Consider the following 21,580-nt stretch of genomic DNA (forward strand, 5'->3'; position numbering starts at 1 on the left):
GTAATTTGGCTCCTTTAAAAGATAACCAAAAATACAAAGGAGTCAGTGTGACTGAAGACCTTACACAAACAGAGAGGCTAGTGCTCAAAGAATGGGCAGATAAAGCAAAAGAACTCAACTTGGATGATCCTGAGTGGGTTTGGCGCGTTAGAGGGGATTCAAAAAACGGGTATTACCACAAGAAGTTCCCACGAAATCAAAACCACTAAATCCCGTAATCACAAACAAAAAAACACAAAAAAATATTAAAAATACGGAAAAACCTAAAAAGAAGTTACAGAAAAACGAAGTTCGAAAAAACCTAGACATCATATACACGAACGCTGATCAGCTCACGAAGAAAAAGAAGAAAGAACTTGTCGAGATAGTTACCAAATCAAAACCTCACATCATAGCAATATGCGAAGTAAAACCGAAAAATTGGAAGAGAGAACGTCTCATTGAGGACTTTTCCATTCAGGGATATTCAGCACCTTTCGAAACGAATGCATTAAATAAAGTTGGCCGTGGAATCGTCATTCTAACACATGAATCGATAAAAGATCTTGTTGTCGAAAAAAGATTCGAGACTGAATTCCAAGAAGCTTGCATGGTCGAAATTAAGTTACAAGGTAACGACACTTTGTTATTTGGGTGCATGTATAGAAGTCCTACCAACACAGAGACATCTGCCAAAAATAATGCTTCACTCAACCTACTACTTAAGGAAATTGGCATGAATAATAAGTATACTCATAAATGCATTGTTGGAGATTTCAATTACAAAGACATCAACTGGGAGTATTGGTCGACACCCCACGACGAAACAAAGGAAGATGAACAGTTTCTCGATGCCTTGAGGGACACATTCTTCTTCCAGCACGTTGATGAGCCGACTAGAGCCAGAGGAACAGATGAACCATCGTTAATCGATTTGATACTCACTAATGAAGAAGACCAAGTCAATAAAATCAACTACTTAGCTCCTCTTTGCAAAAGTGACCATAGCGTACTCTCATTTTCATTTGAATGCTATCTCGACCCAGAAGTGTTAACTGAGAGGTTTAATTATAATAAAGCAGATTTTGCAGCGATGAAAAGACACCTGGAGTCTTCAGGATGGGTAGATGATTTCAAGGTCCGAGCTGAAGACCATCAAGTGAATAGTTGCTGGAAGATGTTTCAAGAAAAACTACTGGAACTAAGGGCCGAATTTGTCCCACTTTCAGCAACGAAACGAGTCTATGGGAAAAGAGGAAGATTTGCAATAAATCAGGAAATCCAACAATATCTTAAAGAAAAGCGGCGTCTTCATCGAAAGTGGATACGATCGATCGGTACAAGTAGAGAGGAACTGTCTAGAGTTGAGTATGTGATTGCACGGAACGAAGCTAACAGAAAGATAACACAAGTAAAAAGGGAACTTGAAAAACGGATATGTGGGCAAGCAAAGAGGAGTCCAAAAAGATTTTGGAGACATGTTCGTAACTCCATGAAAACAAAATCTGGGATCTCGCCTCTCCTGCGCAACCCAAAGGATAAATCTTCTCTTCACTATACGGACGAAGACAAAGCTGATATACTACAGGATCAGTTCTGTAGTGTATTCACGAAAGAGCCCGATGATAGTCTTCCGGAGTTTCAATCACGTACCGATTCTAAAGTAGAGTTTAATCTCACTTTGGAAATGGTCAAAAAAGAACTTAAAGGTCTCAACCCAAATAAGTCAATTGGTCCGGACGAAATTCATCCAATTATGTTGAAGGAGCTAGCGGACTACATAGCTGTCCCGCTCCACACAATCATGACTAAATCATTTGATGAAAGTACTCTGCCAGACGGATGGAAGGTTGCACATGTGTCACCAATATATAAAAAAGGGAGCAAAAATCTAGCTGAAAATTACAGACCAGTCAGTCTTACATCCATCGCTTGCAGACTGATGGAAAGAGCGCTAAGGGACCAAATTATGAAACATCTGGTAGATGAAAAACTATTATCTAGTAAACAACATGGGTTCATGCCAAAGAGATCAACGGTAACACAATTACTTACATACCTTGATAAATGTGCGGATTCGATATCAAATAATAAAGTAGTTGATGTGATTTATTTTGACTTTGCGAAGGCCTTTGACACCGTACCACACCGCAGGCTGCTGAAAAAGCTGAATGCTTATGGGGTCAGAGGATCGGAGCTCAACTGGATACAGTCCTTCCTCATTGACCGTTATCAATATGTAAAGGTAAACGGAACATTGTCGAGAAGATGTAAAGTTATGAGTGGAGTTCCACAAGGAAGTGTACTTGGTCCACTACTTTTTGTTTTGTACATCAATGATTTACCAGAGGCTACGAAAGCAGAAATGTTCCTGTTTGCTGACGATACAAAACTGGTGGAAGAAATAAACAACGCCGAAGATGCGCTCAGGCTACAGGAAGACATTGATGCCATGGAAAAATGGTCAAAGGACTGGCTTTTAGAATTTCATCCGAACAAGTGTCATGTTTTAACACTGGGTAAATTTTGGAACATCAAATATGCCCATCCCTATACCATAGCAGGATCTGTTCTAGAACATGTTGACCAAGAAAAAGATCTAGGAGTGATAATCGATAGTGACCTGACCTTTGAAGCCCATATATTCAGTAAAATCAAGAAAGCTAACTCTATCGTTGGCTTGATTAGCAGGAGCTTCGAATTTCTCTCACCAGATATGTTTCGAACGCTTTTCATTGCATTTGTCAGACCCCATTTGGAATATGCACATGTAGTATGGTCTCCAAGGCTAATCAAACATATCAATGCAATCGAGGGCGTCCAACGAAGAGCTACAAGGCTAGTTAGTTGCTATAGAAACTACTCATACGAAGATCGGCTACGACTCATCAATCTACCTAGCCTAAAGACCAGGCGGCAAGTTGGTGATATGGTGGAAGTTTTCAAGAACCTCCACATTTATGACGAGTCTATACGATCAGAGAAATTTACTCCTCGAACACGACCACGACGGCAGCACGATTACGAGCTTCAAAGGAACTTTGCTAATGACGGTATGAGAGGCTACCAAAGTAACTCTCTTTTTTACAGAAGTGTGAAACCTTGGAATGATCTAGAAGAAGATATTGTTGAAGCACCATCCTTACAAGTCTTCAAAGAGCGTTTGATAAAAGAATGGGAGAAAAAACTTTATAAAATGTAAAATCATAAGTTCTGTTTCATAGAGGTCTATAGACCTGCGAAATATATTGCTATAAAATAAAAAAAAAATAAAATAAAATAAGTAAGAAAACTCCCTCACATTTTAAGTTTGGTGAATAAGACAGTTGCAAGACAGTTATAATCAAAACATATAAAAAATGACAGATATAAACTTCAGTTATGTATTTTTTATTTCTTCCTAGATATTGCTAAATTGAGCAAAAGACTGAAGCTGAGCAGTTCTGATGATGTTTTCAATGCAGCACCTGCAAATAAAAATAATAGTTCATCTGAACAATCTCAGGTAAAGTTAGTTTTTTTTAACGTCACTGTTAGCTGGAATTTCTTCCAAGTATGGATATTGATTTGGTCATTGTGTCTTTTAAAAACTGTTGACAACAAAATTTCCATCTCAACCGAGTTGGAGATATGACATTTCTATCTGTTTCCATTTCAGAATTCAGCTTAAAAATTCAAGAGTCGTTTTAAAATGAGTATAATAAACCTTTTTCATTTGGAAATTTCTGTTTTTTTCCAGGCTGACGTTTCTTCACTGATCAATTTTGACGAGTCAACAGAAAAAGTTTCGAATGCAGCGCCACCAGACCTCCTTCAATTTGGAAACACTCCACAGAAACCGGCTTCAAAATCTAGCCAATCGTCACAAAACTCGAATACATTCAACATTTTTGGTGACACGCTCATGGACTACGCTGAAACTGCTACAGAAAGTTCACAACAAGGACCTGACACTGACATGAAAGCCAAAATAAACGAGCTCGAGGGATCCATTAGAAAATACGAACACGAGATCAACCTTATGAAATCAAATAGTAAAGATTTTCGATTGTCTTATGACAAATTAAAGGCTGAATTTGACAGCAAAACAATGCGTTGTGAAAAAATGGAACATGAAATTATCAAGGTTTGTTTCAGCTCTCCTTTATTTAGGCCGTGTGCATCCGCAGAATTTATTTTGATATAGGGGATGCGTATTGTGTATGAAATTTCCGTCCGAGAGTTACCCCAAATTCGGGGTAATCAAAAGTTGCATGAATTTACATAATTTCGTCACATCCAATCAAAGAAAAAAATTGAAGTCATTGTGTTGCTTTCTTTATGACGCATAATCATACGGGGGTAATTTGGGACAGAAATATTGTAGACGATACACATTCCCTATATCAAATCATATCAGAGGGGATGCGTGCAGCCTACCCTCTATTAGAAATGGAAACCCATGACATTAAATGACTTGAATTATTATTTTATTTGAACGAAACTAAATACAGTTGTTGTCCGGTTAAGATTCCATTTACCTTTCACTCTGCATCCTGCGAGTTTCAGTTGCAATGAATATTTTTTACGGAATCTCTGGGTTTTGTTCATCCAATTCTGTAATTACAAACTGCATCCACTCACAGTTCCATGGAAGACCATTTTTTTGGTTCATCTTTAGCTAACCAGTTCGATGGATGAAGCCACTATGAAATACGAAGAACAGACAACGAGTTTGAAGAAATTGCAAAAGCAATACGAATGCGAACGGCACAATAATCAAGCTGCCGTCAAAGCACAAGAAGAAAAAATGAAAGAACAGGAGAAAAATATGAGGTGACTATTAGAGCAGTGATGGTACTGATTTTATTATGATTAGTTTCTGTTTGTTTGTTTGTGTTGTGTCCGTTCTCTTTAAAATTGAAGGTGTCAAATTTAATTGATTTTGAGGAATCGAGTTGAAACAAATTGAATTCAAATCTCATTGTTTTTTCTTTTGCTGAAAATTTTCCCTGCTTTACGGAGCAGTGATAGAAATAAAATTGGGTTATTGAACATTGTCCGCTCTAAATTACTCATTGTCCTACCTAAAAATCATAATTTTCAAGCTAAAGCAACACCAATCAGAATTTTGTCCAACTCACTTGAAATTATTATTGCTATGTGCATCTGTGTATTTATTAATACTTGTAAAACTTTCCCCTTGTTTCCTTCAGAGAGGAAATAGCACTTGATCAGAAAGCCAGGAAAGACGAGCTACAAGCAATGGAAAATCAAATCCAAGAAGTTGAACGAAAACATTGCGAAACACAACGCGAATATCAAGCTTTAGAATGTCAACACCATCAACTGAATGTCGAAAAACAAACCCTCAAACGTGAAATCGATGAACACTTAACTAGTATTTCCCAATTGAAACTAAATCACCAGCATTACGTTGACCAAATAAAAGCTGAGCTAGAGGAAGTCCACAAGAAACAAATCGCTTCTTACGATATGAAACTACAAGAAACCAAACGAGAATTATCAGCTGCTCAAGAACTTTCTAATAGTGCTAAGAATGATATGATCGCTAGCGAAAAACTTGCCTCTGAATTGAACCTCAAGTGTGCCCAGTACGAGGAAAATATAGAAAAAACGGAAAAGAGGGTCGGCCAACTTCAGAAGCAGTTAGAAGAGACTCAGCGTCAATCACAAGCTAAGGTTAAGGAAATCGAAACCCAGTTGACAACTAAATTGAAAGAAAGAGAAGAGGCTTACACCAGTTCGAATAAACTATTAACAGAATCACAACAGAAGCTGGAAGAAACTACGAAAGAGTTGGCAGTTCGAAAACAAAACTGCCAAGATCTGGAGTTTAAATTGACATCTTCCGAAACTCATCTTGAAAAATTGAAGAAAGAGAGTGCGGAGAAGGAGAAGGATCAGAATTCGATTATTCGTGAGTTCGAAACACGTGAGAAGGAGATGGAGAAAGCGTTCGAACAATTCAAACAAGAAGCAAAGGTATGTAATGCATCTTTGTCTCCTGATAGTTTTCAGCATAATAATCATCTTCACCGACTAGTATCGTAGAGAATGTCAAAAGTTTCCTCTCTGATCTTAACTTCTATGAATATGAGCTGGCTGATTGCTTCTACAACATTGTTGAACTGCTCTATGCTCTAGCCCAATTTCAAATGGAACAGACCAAATAGGTTTTGATTTCCCAGGGGGATAATTATTTCTACCTCTCTTGATTGTCATTACCATTTCAAACGCTTCTTGTTGAACCTTTTAAATTTCACACCTTAGGTCTCTAAAGAGCGAGAACAGCTCTCCAAGGATGCTCTGGAGCGATCAACTTTCGAAAATGAACAAACGAAAAAGAAGATTACTGATCTCCAAAAAGACATCACATCTTTAGAACAGAAACTACAAGAGAACCAAAAGACCAACGAAAATTACGAGAAACGGTTAACAGGCCTCGAAAACGAGAAACGAGACTTGGAAAACAAGAATCAAGAGATCCATCGTAAACAAGCGAAAGTTGATGCTGAACTGAAAGAGAAGGAGAAGAGTATATCCACAATGCAACAGGAAAACAATAAACTCAAGAAAGATGCTGACGATCTCGCGGAAAATGCACGCCTGGCCAACGAGAAGAAAAACGTAGCTGAACAAAAAGCGAGAGAAATGGATGTCAACCTTCACAAAGCTGTGAAAGAGAAAGATCAGCTCGCTGAAGCATTCTCGCAAGAGGAACGCGAAAAAGAAGCTCTCAATTCGAAATATACAGACGTCAGTGTCAAATTGGACCAATCACAGCAAGCACTTCATGATTTGACGAAAAAAACGCAAACAATGGAACGAGATTTCCAAGAACAGGTATTTTTGTTGTCTTGCCAACAATAAAAGATTTTAGATGTTTCCACATTTTTTACCCTTTTTAACCCATATTATCATAGTTTCTAGAGGGGTCAAGACCCCCCCTTAGGTAAGAGGGCCCCCCTTAAGTGCTAACCCCCCTTAGGAAATTTATTTAAAATTTCACCCCACTCCCCCTTAGAAAATCAGTATAAATGAAACGATTGTACAAGAGTCATAATTCAAGGAAGATCCCCCTTATCTAAGAAGACCACCCCCTTAGGTAAGAAGACCCCCCCCCCCCTTAACTGGTACCTCCCCTTAGGAAAGCCAAACTTTTAACAGAAACTATGATTATAAGGAAAGTAATTTTTCTCCCAATGGCAGTTGCTCACGAATATTTCTAATAACCAAATGAGCCGAAAAACCTTTGTTTGAATTGAGATAAATAGAATTCTCTTTATGTTATCTTCTGTAATAAAATGATTGCCTTTCGTTTTTTAAACCTAATTTTTACTCTTGCTTGCTTCAGTTGTTTTGATACCAATATTGATTACAGTAAGGTGTTTATGGCTCGATCCTACTTCGTGAAAAAAATTCTTAGTCAGTCCAATTAAGACAAAAAAAACATCAATTTTAACTTTCTCTTTAACTTTTTCTTTTATAGTATGTGAAGGTCAAAGGACAATTAGACGAAGTCCAACAAAAGAATCAAGAATACCAAGAACAAAGCCAACACGTCGAAAATGCTTTGGAGACATTGCAAAATCAAAAGCACCATCTTGAAAACAACATTGAAATCATCACTGAAGAAAATGAACAACTCAGGCGTGAGAACAATTCCTCCAAAGCTGTCATCGATGAGTTAGAATCCCAAATGCGTGATGTCGCCAACAAGTTGACCCTCTCCACTGAGCAATGTGAAGAGCTGAATGCGATGATTGAAGATAAGGAACGGAAGAACGCTTCCTTGACTGAAGAATTCAGCAAACAGGAACAAGAGAGTTTAATCAAGGTCAACGAGCTGAAGAACACAATCCGAGAATTAACCATCAAGACTGAAGAAACAGAACACGAGATGGAGACGATCTCCCATCAGAGTGATCAACTCAGAACCGCAAACGAAAATCTGTCCAAAGACCACGATTCAATGGCAAAAGAATTGAGTTCGCTGAGCATCGCCTATGGTCAACTTAAAGATGAAAAGGAAAAGCTCGTCGTCCAGTCTTCAAACAGTGAACAAAAGCTTGAGGAGGTCACCAGCATGTTGCAGAGCAAAGAAACAGCTTTGGAACAGATGAAAGAACAACTGGAGACTTTACACGATGACCTACGATTGAGACAGCAAACTTACGAGGATTTGTTGACCGAAAAGAACCACGTGAAAAGTCAATTGGAAATGGCTCAGAACGACCTTGAAGATTTGAATGAAGAGATGGAGGAACAGAGAAACCAACATCAAAAATCTGTTGATGAATTGGAACAATTGAACACGCTGTTGAATCAAAAGAATTCGGAGATTGGGGAGCTGACGGAGAAGCTAACCAGACTGGAATCTGTTTTACAGACTAAGGAAGAAGAGTTGAGAACTGCTCAAGATCAAATTAACGTGCTCACCCAACAAGTGGAATCGTTAACTGCTGAACTCTCAGAGACAAAAGAAGCTTACAGTGTTCTGCAGACAGAGAACGAAGAATTGAAAATGAAGATTAAAACTCTTGATAACGAGCTAGCTGAGAAGTCAGCATCCATTGCAGCCTTGGAAGAAAATCTTGCAAAATCTGATAAAGATTTACAAAGCCGTGATAACCAACTTGCAGAAATGGAACAAAATGTCCAGGGGTTAAACCAGGACTTGGAGGAAAGCCGAAAGACATTGATGAGCGTTGAAACAGTGAAAGAATCTCTTCAAAAGCAGTTGGAAGACATGACGCAGAATTGCCAAACTCAAAGCCAATCACTGGATGAGAAGGATGCTCTCCTAGTCAATCTGCAAACACTGTTAGATAGGATACAAATCGAACTTCAAAACACCAATATGAAACTGGTCGATACTGAAAAGCTAAAATTTGACCTTGAACAAACGGTGACAAGTTTGAAAGAAGAAATTCAATCAAAAGAATCCACGATTGACGAATTGAATCTAAATGTTGGCCAATTATCACAAACTTGTGCTGAGAAAGAAGAAGCACTGAGCACCCACGCTGATCAGATATCTCTCCTAAAGGATAGCTTGTCACAACTTCAAGGACACTATCAAGATGTTTGTAACGCCAGGGATGAGCTGAAAGATATTGTCGGGAAGCAGGTCGCACAGATTACTGAATTTAAAGAGAAGTTGGTTGCCGAGGAGCAGAGAATAGAAGAAAGTCTTGGACGTGAACAAGAACAACAACAAGAATTGCTGCTCTTTAAATCTCAAATCGAGGAGATGAAAAATACAATCATCAGTCTGGAGACTTCAATAGATGAAGAAAAGCTGAGCGTGGCAACCAAAGAAGCTTTGATCTCTGATTTGGAAACTCAGATTGTGAAGCTGGATGGTGAGAAACAACTTGCCGAAGCTGTGGTCATTACAACGAACGAGAAGTTTGCCAGCAGTGAATCTGAGCGGCAAACATTGCAAGCCAGTTTGAAAGAATTGGAGAATGAGCTGTCTAGTCGCAATGATGAGATTATGGAGCTGAAGTTCTGCCAGGAGCAAGTGAATAACGAACTGGCACGACAGAACGATTTGAACGAGAAGATAATCAAATGTAAAGACGAGGAAATTGAGAGTTTGAAAGCTGAGGAGGTTTTACTGAGTGAAAAAGTCTCCATCTGTGAGAAATCAATCGAAGAATACAAAGTTGAAAGTGTTGAAAGTGATGAAGCGATGACATTGATGAAAAAAGAATTGGATGTCCTCCAAGAGAAGTTGAAGAAGAAGAACAAAAGTTTGGCAGATTTGGAGAACCAAGCTGAAGAGACGGATGAATTGATCATGAAGTTGAAGACCGAAAAGGCGAGTATGGAGACTGAACATACTAAGGAGATTCAACAAGTTAAAGAAGCAGTCACCAAGAAACTTGGTCAAAACAAAGCATTAATGGACGCCAATTTCCAAATGCAGAACAAGATTGTCAATTATGCTTCACAAGTCGATTCTCTCCAAACAAAATTACGTCAAGATCAAACGCAATTCGCTGATGAAAAACAACGCTTGAATGAAGAGCTCCAACAAAGACAGGAACAATCTGAAGCTGACGTTACCAGGATTGGAGAGTTAGAGCATCTTTTGAACGAATCACAAAGCAAGATTCAAGAAGTCGAAGGTAGTCTATCGGGGAGTCTCGCCGAGCATCAAAAAGTCATGGAGAAGCTTAACCAAGATTTGGTCAATGGTGCAGAAACATTGAATTCAAAGGAGCTGGCAATTCAACAGCAACAAAAAGCTTTGGAATCTGTGAATGAAGAGTTGTCGTCTTGTCAGAAAGATCTTGAGGAACAAAAGGCGGCTTTTGAAAATATTGATTCACAGCTTAAGACAACTTTGATAGAGAAAGAAGCCTTGACCAAGGAAAATTTATTGCAGATTGAAGGTCTACAGAATCAGAACGCTGAACTGGTGATTCAAATTTCTTCATTAGGCGAACGAGCTCAAAGTTTTGCCACGTTGTTAGATGACCAGTCGAACAGATGGGAATCAAACTTTTCAAGTCTCAATACAAAGCTTGATGATTGTGAGAATCATTTGGTGCAATTGTCTCAAGCCAAACAAGCAGCTGAGATCAAGTTGGAAGCCAAGGAGAGCGTTATTGCATCTTTAAAAGAGAACCTGACATCTCTGGAGAACGATTTCCTGACCATGGACAGTAAATACAAGGAGTTGTTTGAGGATAGATCATCGATTCAAAATAATTTAAGTGAACAAAATAGTAAGATTGAGATCGATTTGAAGCAAAAAGAAAATGATATTGAAAGCCTAAAGAATCAACTGAAAGAATCTTTTGCTTCCATACGACAATTTGAAGAAACATCTAATCAACAAAATCTCCATATTCAACAAGTAGAAACTTCGGTAACTGAACTGAACCAGGAAAAACAGAACTTACTCGAATCGATCAACCAACTGACAGCACAAATCGAAACGCAAACTTCAGATTACGAAAACGATATTCAAACATTGAAAAATGAAACTGAGGAGTTGGTACAGAAACATCAATGCGAGATCAGTGAACTTCAAAAATCGCATTTATTATGTGACGAAGAAATGATGCAGAAACATACCCAAGAAGTTGAAAAACTAACTGAGGACGTCAGCTGTAAAGTAGAGAAAATTGCAACTTTGGAGGGTCAAATCGAAGATCTCGGCAAAGAAAAGACTGAGCTTATGAACGTCCTAGAAGGCATTAAACAAGAGGCAGCAGAGTTTGAAGTTCAAATACAAGGACAGATGGATGAGCAGCAGAAAATCGAGGACGAGAGACAATCACTCAAGATTCAAGTAGAATCCAACAAAGAAAAGATTGCCCAACAAGAAACGATCAACCACGAACTGAGGCAATCGAATAAGAATCTCCAAGATGATATTGCCGAAATGAAGACTGAATACGAGGAAGCTACAATAGCCTTTGAAGGCAAATTACAATCACAACGCGAAGAAATGGAATCTAAAATGACAGCCCTCGAAAAGGAACAAGACGAATTGAATTTGGTGTACGCTCAAGACATGAATGAACTCACTTCCAAAGTCAAAACGATGGAAAGTGAGAATAAAACTTTGTCGACGGAGTTTGAAACTCTATCAGTGGACAAAGAAAGTCTTATCAACAAGATAGCCGCTTCAAAAGATCAGTTAGATGCTCGACACAAGGAGAATGAAGAGTTATCGGTGGAGATGGAGGACTTGAAGACTAATTCTGAACAGTTGAACACTGAGTTGACGACCGCCAAAGCAGATTTGGATGCTCAAAGGAAACACAATGGGGAATTGGTGCTCTCCTTGGATGATAAAGAAACAATGATCACTTCTTTGAAGAGGGAGGCCGACCAACTACAAGAAAATATCGTATCTTTATCAACAGAGATTGCCGGTCAAAAAGAGCTATTACAACAAAAAGAAGAGACTATCGAATCCCTTGAGAATCAATGCGAAGAGTTGAAGTCAAATGTTGCTGAGAGAGAAGCTTCATTGAAAGACTTGCAAAGTGAGATTGAGCAACTTGCTTCTGATAAAGAAAACCTTCAAAATGAACTGAAGTCCACACAAACCGAGCTTGAAGATGCCAAAGCAATGATTGAAGAACTTAGCAACGCCAAAGCTGATTTGACCTATTCGTTAGATGGAGCTCAGGATGAAATAACAAACCTTAAAACGCTCGTTGAAAAATCTGAAACTGAGAAATCCGAGACGAAAGAGGACGTTGCTCGCTTGGAATCTGCTTTAGGGGAGCATGAAAGATTACTTGAAGAGAAGACCAAAGAACTAACCTCAATACAGGCGAAATTGGACGATGTGGAATCTACCCGAGATGGTCAAGAATCCAAAATTTCTGATATCCAAACACGACTGGACGAAAGTGAAGCCTCTCTTCAAGATGCCAACGAGAAAATTGAATCGATGTTTGAAGAGAAAACTAATTTGGAAGACAAACTGACCAACGCTGAGAAGATCATCAATGAAATGGGTTCGAATCTGAACGAGTTTAAGGAATCCCTTCCCAAGCTGCAACAAGATATTGATAAGTTGTCTCAGCAGAAAGAATGCCTTAATAAGATGAATCAAGATCTTCAAAAGAGTTTGGATGTTGAGAAATCAAAGAAAGATGAAGCTATCCAACAAGTTGATTCTCTATCTGCGAATGTGAAAGATCTCCAAGTTGAAAGGATAAAGGCAATAGAACAAATCCAGACCTTGGAAACTGAACATCGATCACTGGAGAAGGATTTTGCTGAATCTAACGAAAGCCATGAAACAGAGAGACGGCAATTGACAGAAGAGATCACTCGTTTGAAATCAGACATCAAAGACTTGGAGAACAAGCTAGAGGAGACTGAAACCGAAGTTGGCGAACACGTCCAAAACAATGAACAAGTAGTCAACGAGCTGCAAGAAAAATTGGATATCGCTTCTAAAGATTCTGAACGAGTGACTGCCGAATTAGAAAAAGCTAGTCAACGTATTGAAGGATTATTGAAAAGTGAAGAAGAGTTGAAGGAGAAACATGAAAACGTTACCAAAAAGCTAGAAGAAAAAACAGACGAGTTGATGTACACTGTGACCATTAAAGAGGAGATGTCAGATGAAGCCAATACTTTACGTGATCGTTTATCCAAAGCTGTTGAGAAACACGAATCCAAGACTCAAGAATGTGAGCAATTACAACAAGCTTTACGTGACGAGAAAGTCAAATCAGAAGAAACAGTGGAAAAGGCGACGGAAGAGCATCAAGCAGAGGTGGACGAGTTGAGACAACACTGGGAAGGAGTGCTTGCCAAAATGAGGGGAAATATCACCAGTAACAATACAAAACTACATGCTACCGAAGAAGAAAGATCCTACTTCGAAACTGAACGTGATAAATTGAAAGTTTGCTTCGATACCTTGAAAGAAGAGAACGATAAAGTGACAGCCGAGTTGGAATTTACCAAAGGTTCCAGTAAATCTCTTGAGGAGGAAGTCAACACTTTGAAACAAAAACGTACACAGTTGATTGATCAGTTGAACAACGAGAAAGAAAACAGTATTTGCCACAAAGCTGAAATCACCGAGCTCAACATTGCTCTTGAAGAAAGTAAAAGGGTTTCTGATAAAGAAAAACGTAAGATCAAGAAGCTGATGCACGAAGCTGAGAAGAAGGATATCTCAATCAACGAATTAGAACAAGAGCTACAAAACAAAACTGTTTTCATGGAAGCTAAGGATGAAGAACTTCAAGGAGCCTTGAAACAAATCCAAGAAGTGGAACAGAGTCTAGAGCTGGAGAAAGAGAAGAGTCAGTCTCAAAAGAAGAAATTGGATGACATTCGTATTCGTTTGATGCCAGTCAAGACTGATGGAGATGAGGACGCAGAAGGTGATGGAGATGTCGATGAATATGATTTCAATTCGCACATTCTGAAATTACAAGAAACTGTTGCCTTGGTAAGTCAATTTTCTCGGTATTTTTGATTCAATTAATTTTCATAACTCAAAGGCTGCAATTTGAGGCATTTATTCCATTCCCAATACATTAATTAACTGGCTCTTAACAATTTTTCCCTAACTTCCTTCCTTTGAAATATCTTATTTTTACGATTCCGTTTTTGCTGGGCTGTAAGTGAACACTCGTCAATTTCTTTGTAATTAGTGATGTCTGTTAGCACAAAAATACTTCAGATGGTGATAAAAGCATGAAATTTGGCACAGATGGTCCATAGAGGGTCGAAAACTTAATTCTAAACAGTAAAGCTAAATTTTGCCGCCCAAAGATTTATTTTTTTGAAAATATTTAAAATCTGATGGTTCCAGCGGAAAGAGCATGAAATGTTGATGAAAAACATGCCCTGAAAATCTTTTTATCAAAAGTTATGAAGGTTGAAAGTTTTGACGTCTGATGACGTCATCTGGCAGGTGGCCAGTTGATAAAATTTGGTGTTACTGTTTAAAATTAAGTTTAAGACCCCCTTAGGATCATCTGTACCAAGTTTCATGCTTTTATCGCCATCTGAAGTATTCTTACGTTTTTATGTGCTAACAGACCTCACTATAATCATCAAGTGTACTGCTTAAGACTCAATCGTTTGAGCATTTTATTTGACTATTTCTTTAGATGGAGAGTGAACAACGGAAAGTTATTGAAGAAAAAGTAGAAGAGGAGCGCCTTCAAATTCTCGAACAAACCAAAGCATTCGTCATGGAGCGTGAAAAAGTCAATGAAGAGCAAACACGTGATTTAAGAGAAAAACTCGAATCGAAAGAAAAACGTATTGAGACCATTCTGAAGAAGTTGGCGCACGCTGAGGAAGACTGTAAAGAAAAGCAGTTCCAATTGGAGCAAGAACAAATCTCGTGTGAGAAATTGGTAGCCGCTGCTGAAGAGCGCGTCTCACAGGCTGGAAATGATGGCCAAAAGGCTAGATTTAACGGTGATGAGCTAAGCGAATTACACGAACGTTTACAATCTGCTAAAACACAGAACGAGGATCTTAGGAATGATATCGCGAAAATGGTCGACGATTATGAGAAAGAACGGGATAAAGAAAAACGTGAAATGAAGAAACTGAAGACGCAAAATGAGAAACTCAAATCACAATACGAGAAAAAAGACGTTGAACTGAAAAAGTATATGGCGAGCAGTAAAGAACCGATAAAAAATTCCAAGATGCTTGAAGATTTGCGAACGAAATTGTTGTCTTCCGATGAAAAGTTTGTTGAGATTCAATTGGAAAAAGAAGACTTGGAAAGATTAATGAAAACAAAGTCGAGCGATCATGAAAAAGAGGTTAATAAACTCAACAAAAGGTTGTCATCACTGTTGGAAGATAACGAACGGTTACGTAAGAAAGTAGAAGAAATAAGTAACATGCTATCGACGCTTACCAAAGAGAATTCGAAGTTTAAACAAGAACGTGCTCAGTTTCCCTTCTTGAAAGGAACCGGCGTCACACCTTTGACTCAATCGATGTCAGGACTTAAAGTGTTGTCAACTGAGGAAGAAAGTACAGATTCCGAAGCAGTAACAACGGATTCTTCCTTCAAAACACCATCATTACCTTTGAGAGCCAATGAAACTCCGAAACGATCGAGTGATGCTTTGTCCGGTAAGTGCTATTGTCTTATTCATGTTTTTGAAAGAATGGTGAGGTCTATAAAATAAGCTGACGGGATACCAAGAATAGGAAAGACTCAAAATGTTGATACAAAGCTAAGTCTAGATGAAAATAATATACTTCAATGTTTATAAAAATCATTCTTCATTCACTCAAGAAATAGTCTTGTTAAAATGGTCCTGGCTCAATGATGGTGTAAAGTTATTTCATATACACATTTGCATCGTTAATAAATTTTAAGCTGATAAACTTATAACTATAACTTAGCAAGAGGGACCACCATTCTTTTATAAACCTTACCTCGCTGCTTAACAGGTGCAGGGAAATCAAATTTCTTAATTATTATCGAGATAATTATTACTTTATTTATTTATTTTACAGAAAGCTACCCATCGAAGTCGAAACGATTGAGGATAAACAGTGTGATCGATGAGAATGTCGAAACAACAACAACGAGTGTCTCAACGCTACCTGGTGCCGTGCCAGGCAGTTCGTCTGGTATATCGAGCAAACGAAGAAGCTCAAGAATCGCGAACAGTAAACCTTATAAACGAGAAACGATCACTATTAGCTCATCAGAAGACGAGGTAAGTTTGCTTTTTTTTTTTCGAGTCTTGTATGATGCTCTGAGCTTTTCAAAAAGAGGAAGTTAATTTCGGTCTTGGCTTAATTTTAGTTGTTTTTGTTTTCACACCAGTACATTAAACGCGTGAACACTTAGCACATCGATGTTGATTCTAATGGATATTGGAATATTAAAGTGGAGTATGTCCCACTAGCTGAAGTGTTAAAAGGGTTTGGTTTGGGTTTGGTTACCACTGTGAGGTTGATTATTTTGGTATGAGATGGAATAAACAGTAAAAGATTCGTTCTAAGGGCCATCCACTATATCGTTAACCAATTTTCTAACAAACAGGTTTTACTGAGACCGGAAAACGATATCCTCACTTCTTCCGACGACACTTCCAACAAAGAAAATCCCATCAACCCGATCGCACAACGTGCTTTACGTAAACAAAACACAACAGTGCCACCCCTCTCACCAAGCAAACATTCGAATAACATTCAAGAGACGTCCACGTCGTCCTCTAAACCGACCAAGAAACCAGAACCTGTCAAAATGGATTCAGCAAGCCGAAAGCTTGGAGGTTTGACTATTTTCCTTTTCTTTTTTTGCAAATTTGGAAAAATCAGGAGGTTTTTATGAATAATAAAAGGCCATTAATAGTGAGGTCTGATAGCACAAAAATACTTCAGATGGTGATAAAAGTATGAAATTTAGCACATATGATCCTTAGAGGGTGTAAAACTTAATTTAAACAGTAACACCAAATTTTCATACCTGGCCACCTGCCAGATGACGTCGTCAGGTGGCTGGACAAAAATTTATTTTTTTGAAGATATTCAAAATCTGATAGATTCAGCGGAAAGAGCATGAAATGCTGATGAAAATTTAGTTATACTTTAGGCGTACAAACTTTCGCGAACAGAAACTTTCGCGATTTTCGCGAATTTTGGCCCTTTTCGCGAAAGTAAATGTATTTAAAAATTCTAGGAAGGGCCATTCGCGAAAGTTTATGCTCGCGAAAAATCCTTGACAAAATAGAAAATCTGTTTTAAACTTCAAACTTTGAATAAAATGTAACTTTATGGCACTTTTTAGCCTGTTAAAAGACTGATAAGACAAAGGACAAATGTTTGAAAGCCAATCCAAGAAGTATTTGTCCCTCTAAGCTATTTTTTCATGTGAAAATTCTCAATTTTACGTCTGGATTCGCGAAAGTTTATGCTCGCGAAAAATATTTTCCCCTTAAATTCGCGAAAGTAAATGTGAATTTCGCGATTTTTCGTCCTCGCGAAAGTTTCTGCTCGCGAAAGTTTGTACGCCTAAAGTAAAACATGCCTTGAAAATCTTCCTATCAAAGGTTATGGAGGTTGAAAGTTTTGTGATGACGTCATCATAAGCCTTTCCAGGCAAAACCTAAAAATCCCGTAATAACGGAAATAGAAGACCAGATTTGGTGTTTTATACATGAATCCATGTTAAAAATCAAAGTTCCTTCTGATGCTTGGGTCTAAACGACATAGGCCTAAAACATCCAAAAGAAATTAGTTGGTTGTACACTGACTGTGTTCCTAAAGGGAAAACGCTGCCTCGATCTGCCTCTTGTAAACCTCAAAATCCAAGTTTTAGTATTCCGTACAATTTAGAGCTTTCAATTCAATTTGAACATCAGAATCAGAAAGAGCAATCAATTTTAATATGAATTCATGTATAAAACATGAAATTTGGTCAATTTGTTCCAAAATCACGAGGTTTTTAAGTTTTGCCTGGAAAAGCTTGTGATGACGTCATCACAAAACTTTCAACCTTCATAACTTTTGATGGGAAGAGTTTCAAGGCATGTTTTATACCTCAATTTTCATCAGATTTTCATACTCTTTCCGCTGAAACCATCGGATTTTGAATATTTTCAAAAAAATAAATTTTTGGCCAGCCACCTGATGACGTCATCTGGCATGTGGCCATGTGGCAAAATTTAGTGTTACTGTTTAAAATTAAGTTTTAGACCCTCTAAGGATCATCTGTGCCAAATTTAATGCTTTTATCACCATCTGAAGTATTCTTTCGTTCTTATGTGCTAACAGATCTCACTATAAATATTTAAACATCACGTTATCTGTTGAATGGTCATCATAAATGTCAGACTCTGTAATGATATTTTTACGTGCTAAATACATAGAAATTGGAGAAATCCATTTAGATGATGGATGACATTTACTAGTACCATGTTAAATAAAATCTAAAACACCCTCTCTCATGTCTAAAAGTCAGAATAGTTGTGTGATTGATGTGCTGAAAGTTCGTATATACTGAAACTAGATAGCTTGAATAGTTGCTTAAAACGACAATTCCTGTTTAGTTTTCAAGTGCGAATTCCAAAGTCAACATCAAGCAGGATTTTAATTTCCGTTGATAAGAGATAAATTTGGGTTGCTCATAACATTTACATCATTTCCTTGATATCCCGATTCGGTTCAAGAGCCTTCCTTCTCTTTTTCTTTTAGGTGTTCTTTTTTCAGCATTTTGAGCTGATTTTGGTTCAACTTACTTAAGGGCTCTGACCATTGTGAATTTTTTATATTTGCCACTTACAAAATGTAAAGTTCTACTTGATGTAGCCCACAAAACTATGGCATGTTATACATTTTCTGTTAGGCCAATTATCCTTGAGTCTGAAAATTTAAGAATCGCAAAAGAAGAGTATTTCAACTTTAAAGAGCTTAGTTTCGGGGGAGAAAAAACATTTTGAAAATTTTTTTGCGGTAGATGGTGTATCTTTTATCAAGCTAAAACTGTTTTTTCGGAAAATTTTTCTAAAAGCTTATTTGTCAAAAAAATCTTGAAAATAGTGCTTTTTGACCCATTTTCCATCCCAATTCTTCATAGAAAAACAACCATAACTTTTGATGCATCAATTTAGACAATTTTTCCGAATATTTTAAAACAGTTCAATTCTTTATGGACAGTTTGAAAAAACTTCGAAACAAAAAGGTTAATTACCCATTAAAACTTAGCACTTTTTATAAAAGAAGGTGATGCAACATATTATTAACGTCTTTTTAAAGTTCATAACGTCATTTTTGTAATTAAATTCTTAATTCTTAAGGGATTTGATTAAAAAGCAATTTATAAAGGCAATTCTTTGTTAAAAGTGTTAAAAAACCTAAAACATAACTTTTATGTTCAAATACTAAAATCATTTTTCCGACCATGGTCAGAGCCCTTAAATGGATGTTTAGAGGCTCCTCGTAGCTCACAATGTTCTTACAATGTTTTTAAAATCGGTTTTCGGTATCGACCTATTTTAAAACGTGTTGTATCTGATCATAATAAAATGTTCTTCATAATTTTATAACATTGATGGATTTTTTATCGAGCTGAATTCGATTTTCCTTTCTCGAAATCATCACATATACAGTGATTCACGATTCTTCCTCTTCTCTTTTTCAGGCTCAACACGACTCACAAGAAGTCGAACTGAGATGATACAACGTGAAAAAGAGGCTACATTTCCTGGAAACGAGGCTTCTAATGTAAGCGCGCGAAAACCTTTACGTTCACAGTCAAATCAAGATGAAGAAAATTGTAAGATGCAATAACATTTGAACATAAATTTGGGGTTTAAAACTTTCTAGATTTGTACATTGACGCAATCATTCGAGTTTCTTACTTTAGCTACTTTTGGTGATTTGATATTTATTTTGGTAAAAGATGCAAAACTGACGTTGTTTATGCAACATGATAGTGAAACGAGGAACTTAAAAGTTTCTCGATCGATTGATTGTTGGTGGTCCGTTTGTGGTTTTCCAAAAAAATCTATAATGTTTTACCTCTTCCCTTCACCCATGCTTTTGACAAACGAAAGTAATAATTATCAGCCCTTTACAGAAGATTGTCTTTGTCTTGTTTTTTTTAGTCCTAATTCTTGTACATATATTTTTTGTATATACGTATCCCGGTTTGAGACACACAAAAGGGTCTTATTTTGTTCTTATTTTTTTGTTATTACCGTATTACCTAAATTTTGTTTTTCTAATTATATATTCTAGTTTTCGACCCTAAACTAACAGACAAATATTATATTTCAGAAGAATTTTATATACTTTAAACTAACGACAAGCGTTTTATTATATTTACCGATTTACAATTTATATTATATGAACTCTAGTATATGAGGAAACGAAACAATAAATGTTTGAATTCTAATAGATGAAATTCGTGTTCGTTCGTGTTAGCCTTCTCAAAGTTTAAGCTTCATGAAATACATGTTTTTTTTATAAGCAAGTGTATGCCCCTTGGTCGGGCTCGTGTATGCTTTAGTTCTCAAAGCATAGCTTATGCTTATTATATGAATGCTTATGAATCATGCTTATGATTCACCTCGAGCCAAGTTTTTAGTGAAATTTCAGAAATTTTGTAAAAATTTGTTCAGATTTTGGGAGCAGTGGAATGTAGGAAACCGTGGAAAGTCTTTTTTTTTACTTGACTTCTACCAAACCTTTTATAAAAATGACAACTGGAAAAATATTTCAGGCTGACATATATGCTTTAGTAATTCTTAGCCTTCATATGCTTATAAGCGTTATGCTTATAAAAAAAACATGTAAGACGGGTATTTTCACTCTTTTCGTTTCGACAAATTTTGATGAGTGATCATCCTATGACTCTCTTATTATTTTGACTTTGACCATTTTGATCGGAAAAATACACAACCAAATATTGATTTAATGAGATTTTAAACTTAATTAATTTTCGCCGTGTTAAAGATTACAGAGTTTGATTTGATTGCTTGTCTGTACACTAAAGATATGTAAAAAAAATTCTATTTCTGGAGATACAACATTCACCTTTTAAGGCTTGGGGACACGATGGAGCATGTTGCATTGCACCAACGCTATAAAAGCTTCTCGTGTCCCCAAGCCTTTACTGCTACACTTTTTTTATAAAAGAACAATTTTATAAGAACAATAAGGCTCAAAATCGCCAAAAAATATAAGAACAATCTAAGAACAATGCTGAGCCTGAAGTTACTCAAATCAATGTCAATTGAAGAAATACATGGTCAGGAAATCGGGTTTGCGCGAGACCCGAGGTTGAGATTTTTTCTATTTTGGTCACGTGATCAAAACGCATGGGTAAAAGTCGGCGGAGAAGGAGGAGGCTAAGGTGCTACTTTAGGACTGAAACTTGTAATTATTTCAATTATTTGATTTTGACGTCAAATTTTTTTCTGGCTGGTTGTGCTCGTCGAAATGCATCAAAATGGCGAAAACTAAAGAAATACCAAAAAAAATCGAAATTCAACAAAATAATGGATTCTGCACCCCTGACAACTGCTTCATGAACGAGATTGTGAAGGACAATGATGTGGTACAATGTAGAAGATGCGAAAGGTTTGTCCATTATGCATGCACGGAG

At 37.2% G+C, this 21,580-nt stretch overlaps 1 protein-coding gene across 1 annotated transcript; it reads left to right on the forward strand.

The window, feature by feature from the left end:
• Positions 1 to 3,387: 3,387 nt before the first annotated feature.
• On the forward strand, positions 3,388 to 20,373 carry LOC136819860 (golgin subfamily A member 4-like). The gene is made up of 10 exons (XM_067076111.1): positions 3,388 to 3,484; positions 3,719 to 4,105; positions 4,640 to 4,794; positions 5,175 to 5,964; positions 6,253 to 6,825; positions 7,472 to 13,930; positions 14,598 to 15,588; positions 15,979 to 16,184; positions 16,514 to 16,745; positions 19,613 to 20,373. Exons 2-10 carry the CDS (start codon positions 3,884 to 3,886, stop codon positions 19,759 to 19,761), a joined length of 9,777 nt encoding a protein of 3,258 aa, XP_066932212.1. The 5' UTR covers positions 3,388 to 3,484; positions 3,719 to 3,883; the 3' UTR covers positions 19,762 to 20,373.
• Positions 20,374 to 21,580: the final 1,207 nt, after the last annotated feature.

This window comes from Clytia hemisphaerica, unplaced genomic scaffold (assembly GCF_902728285.1).
Source record: "Clytia hemisphaerica strain Z4C2 unplaced genomic scaffold, Clytia hemisphaerica genome assembly, whole genome shotgun sequence".
Lineage (NCBI taxonomy): Eukaryota > Metazoa > Cnidaria > Hydrozoa > Leptothecata > Clytiidae > Clytia > Clytia hemisphaerica.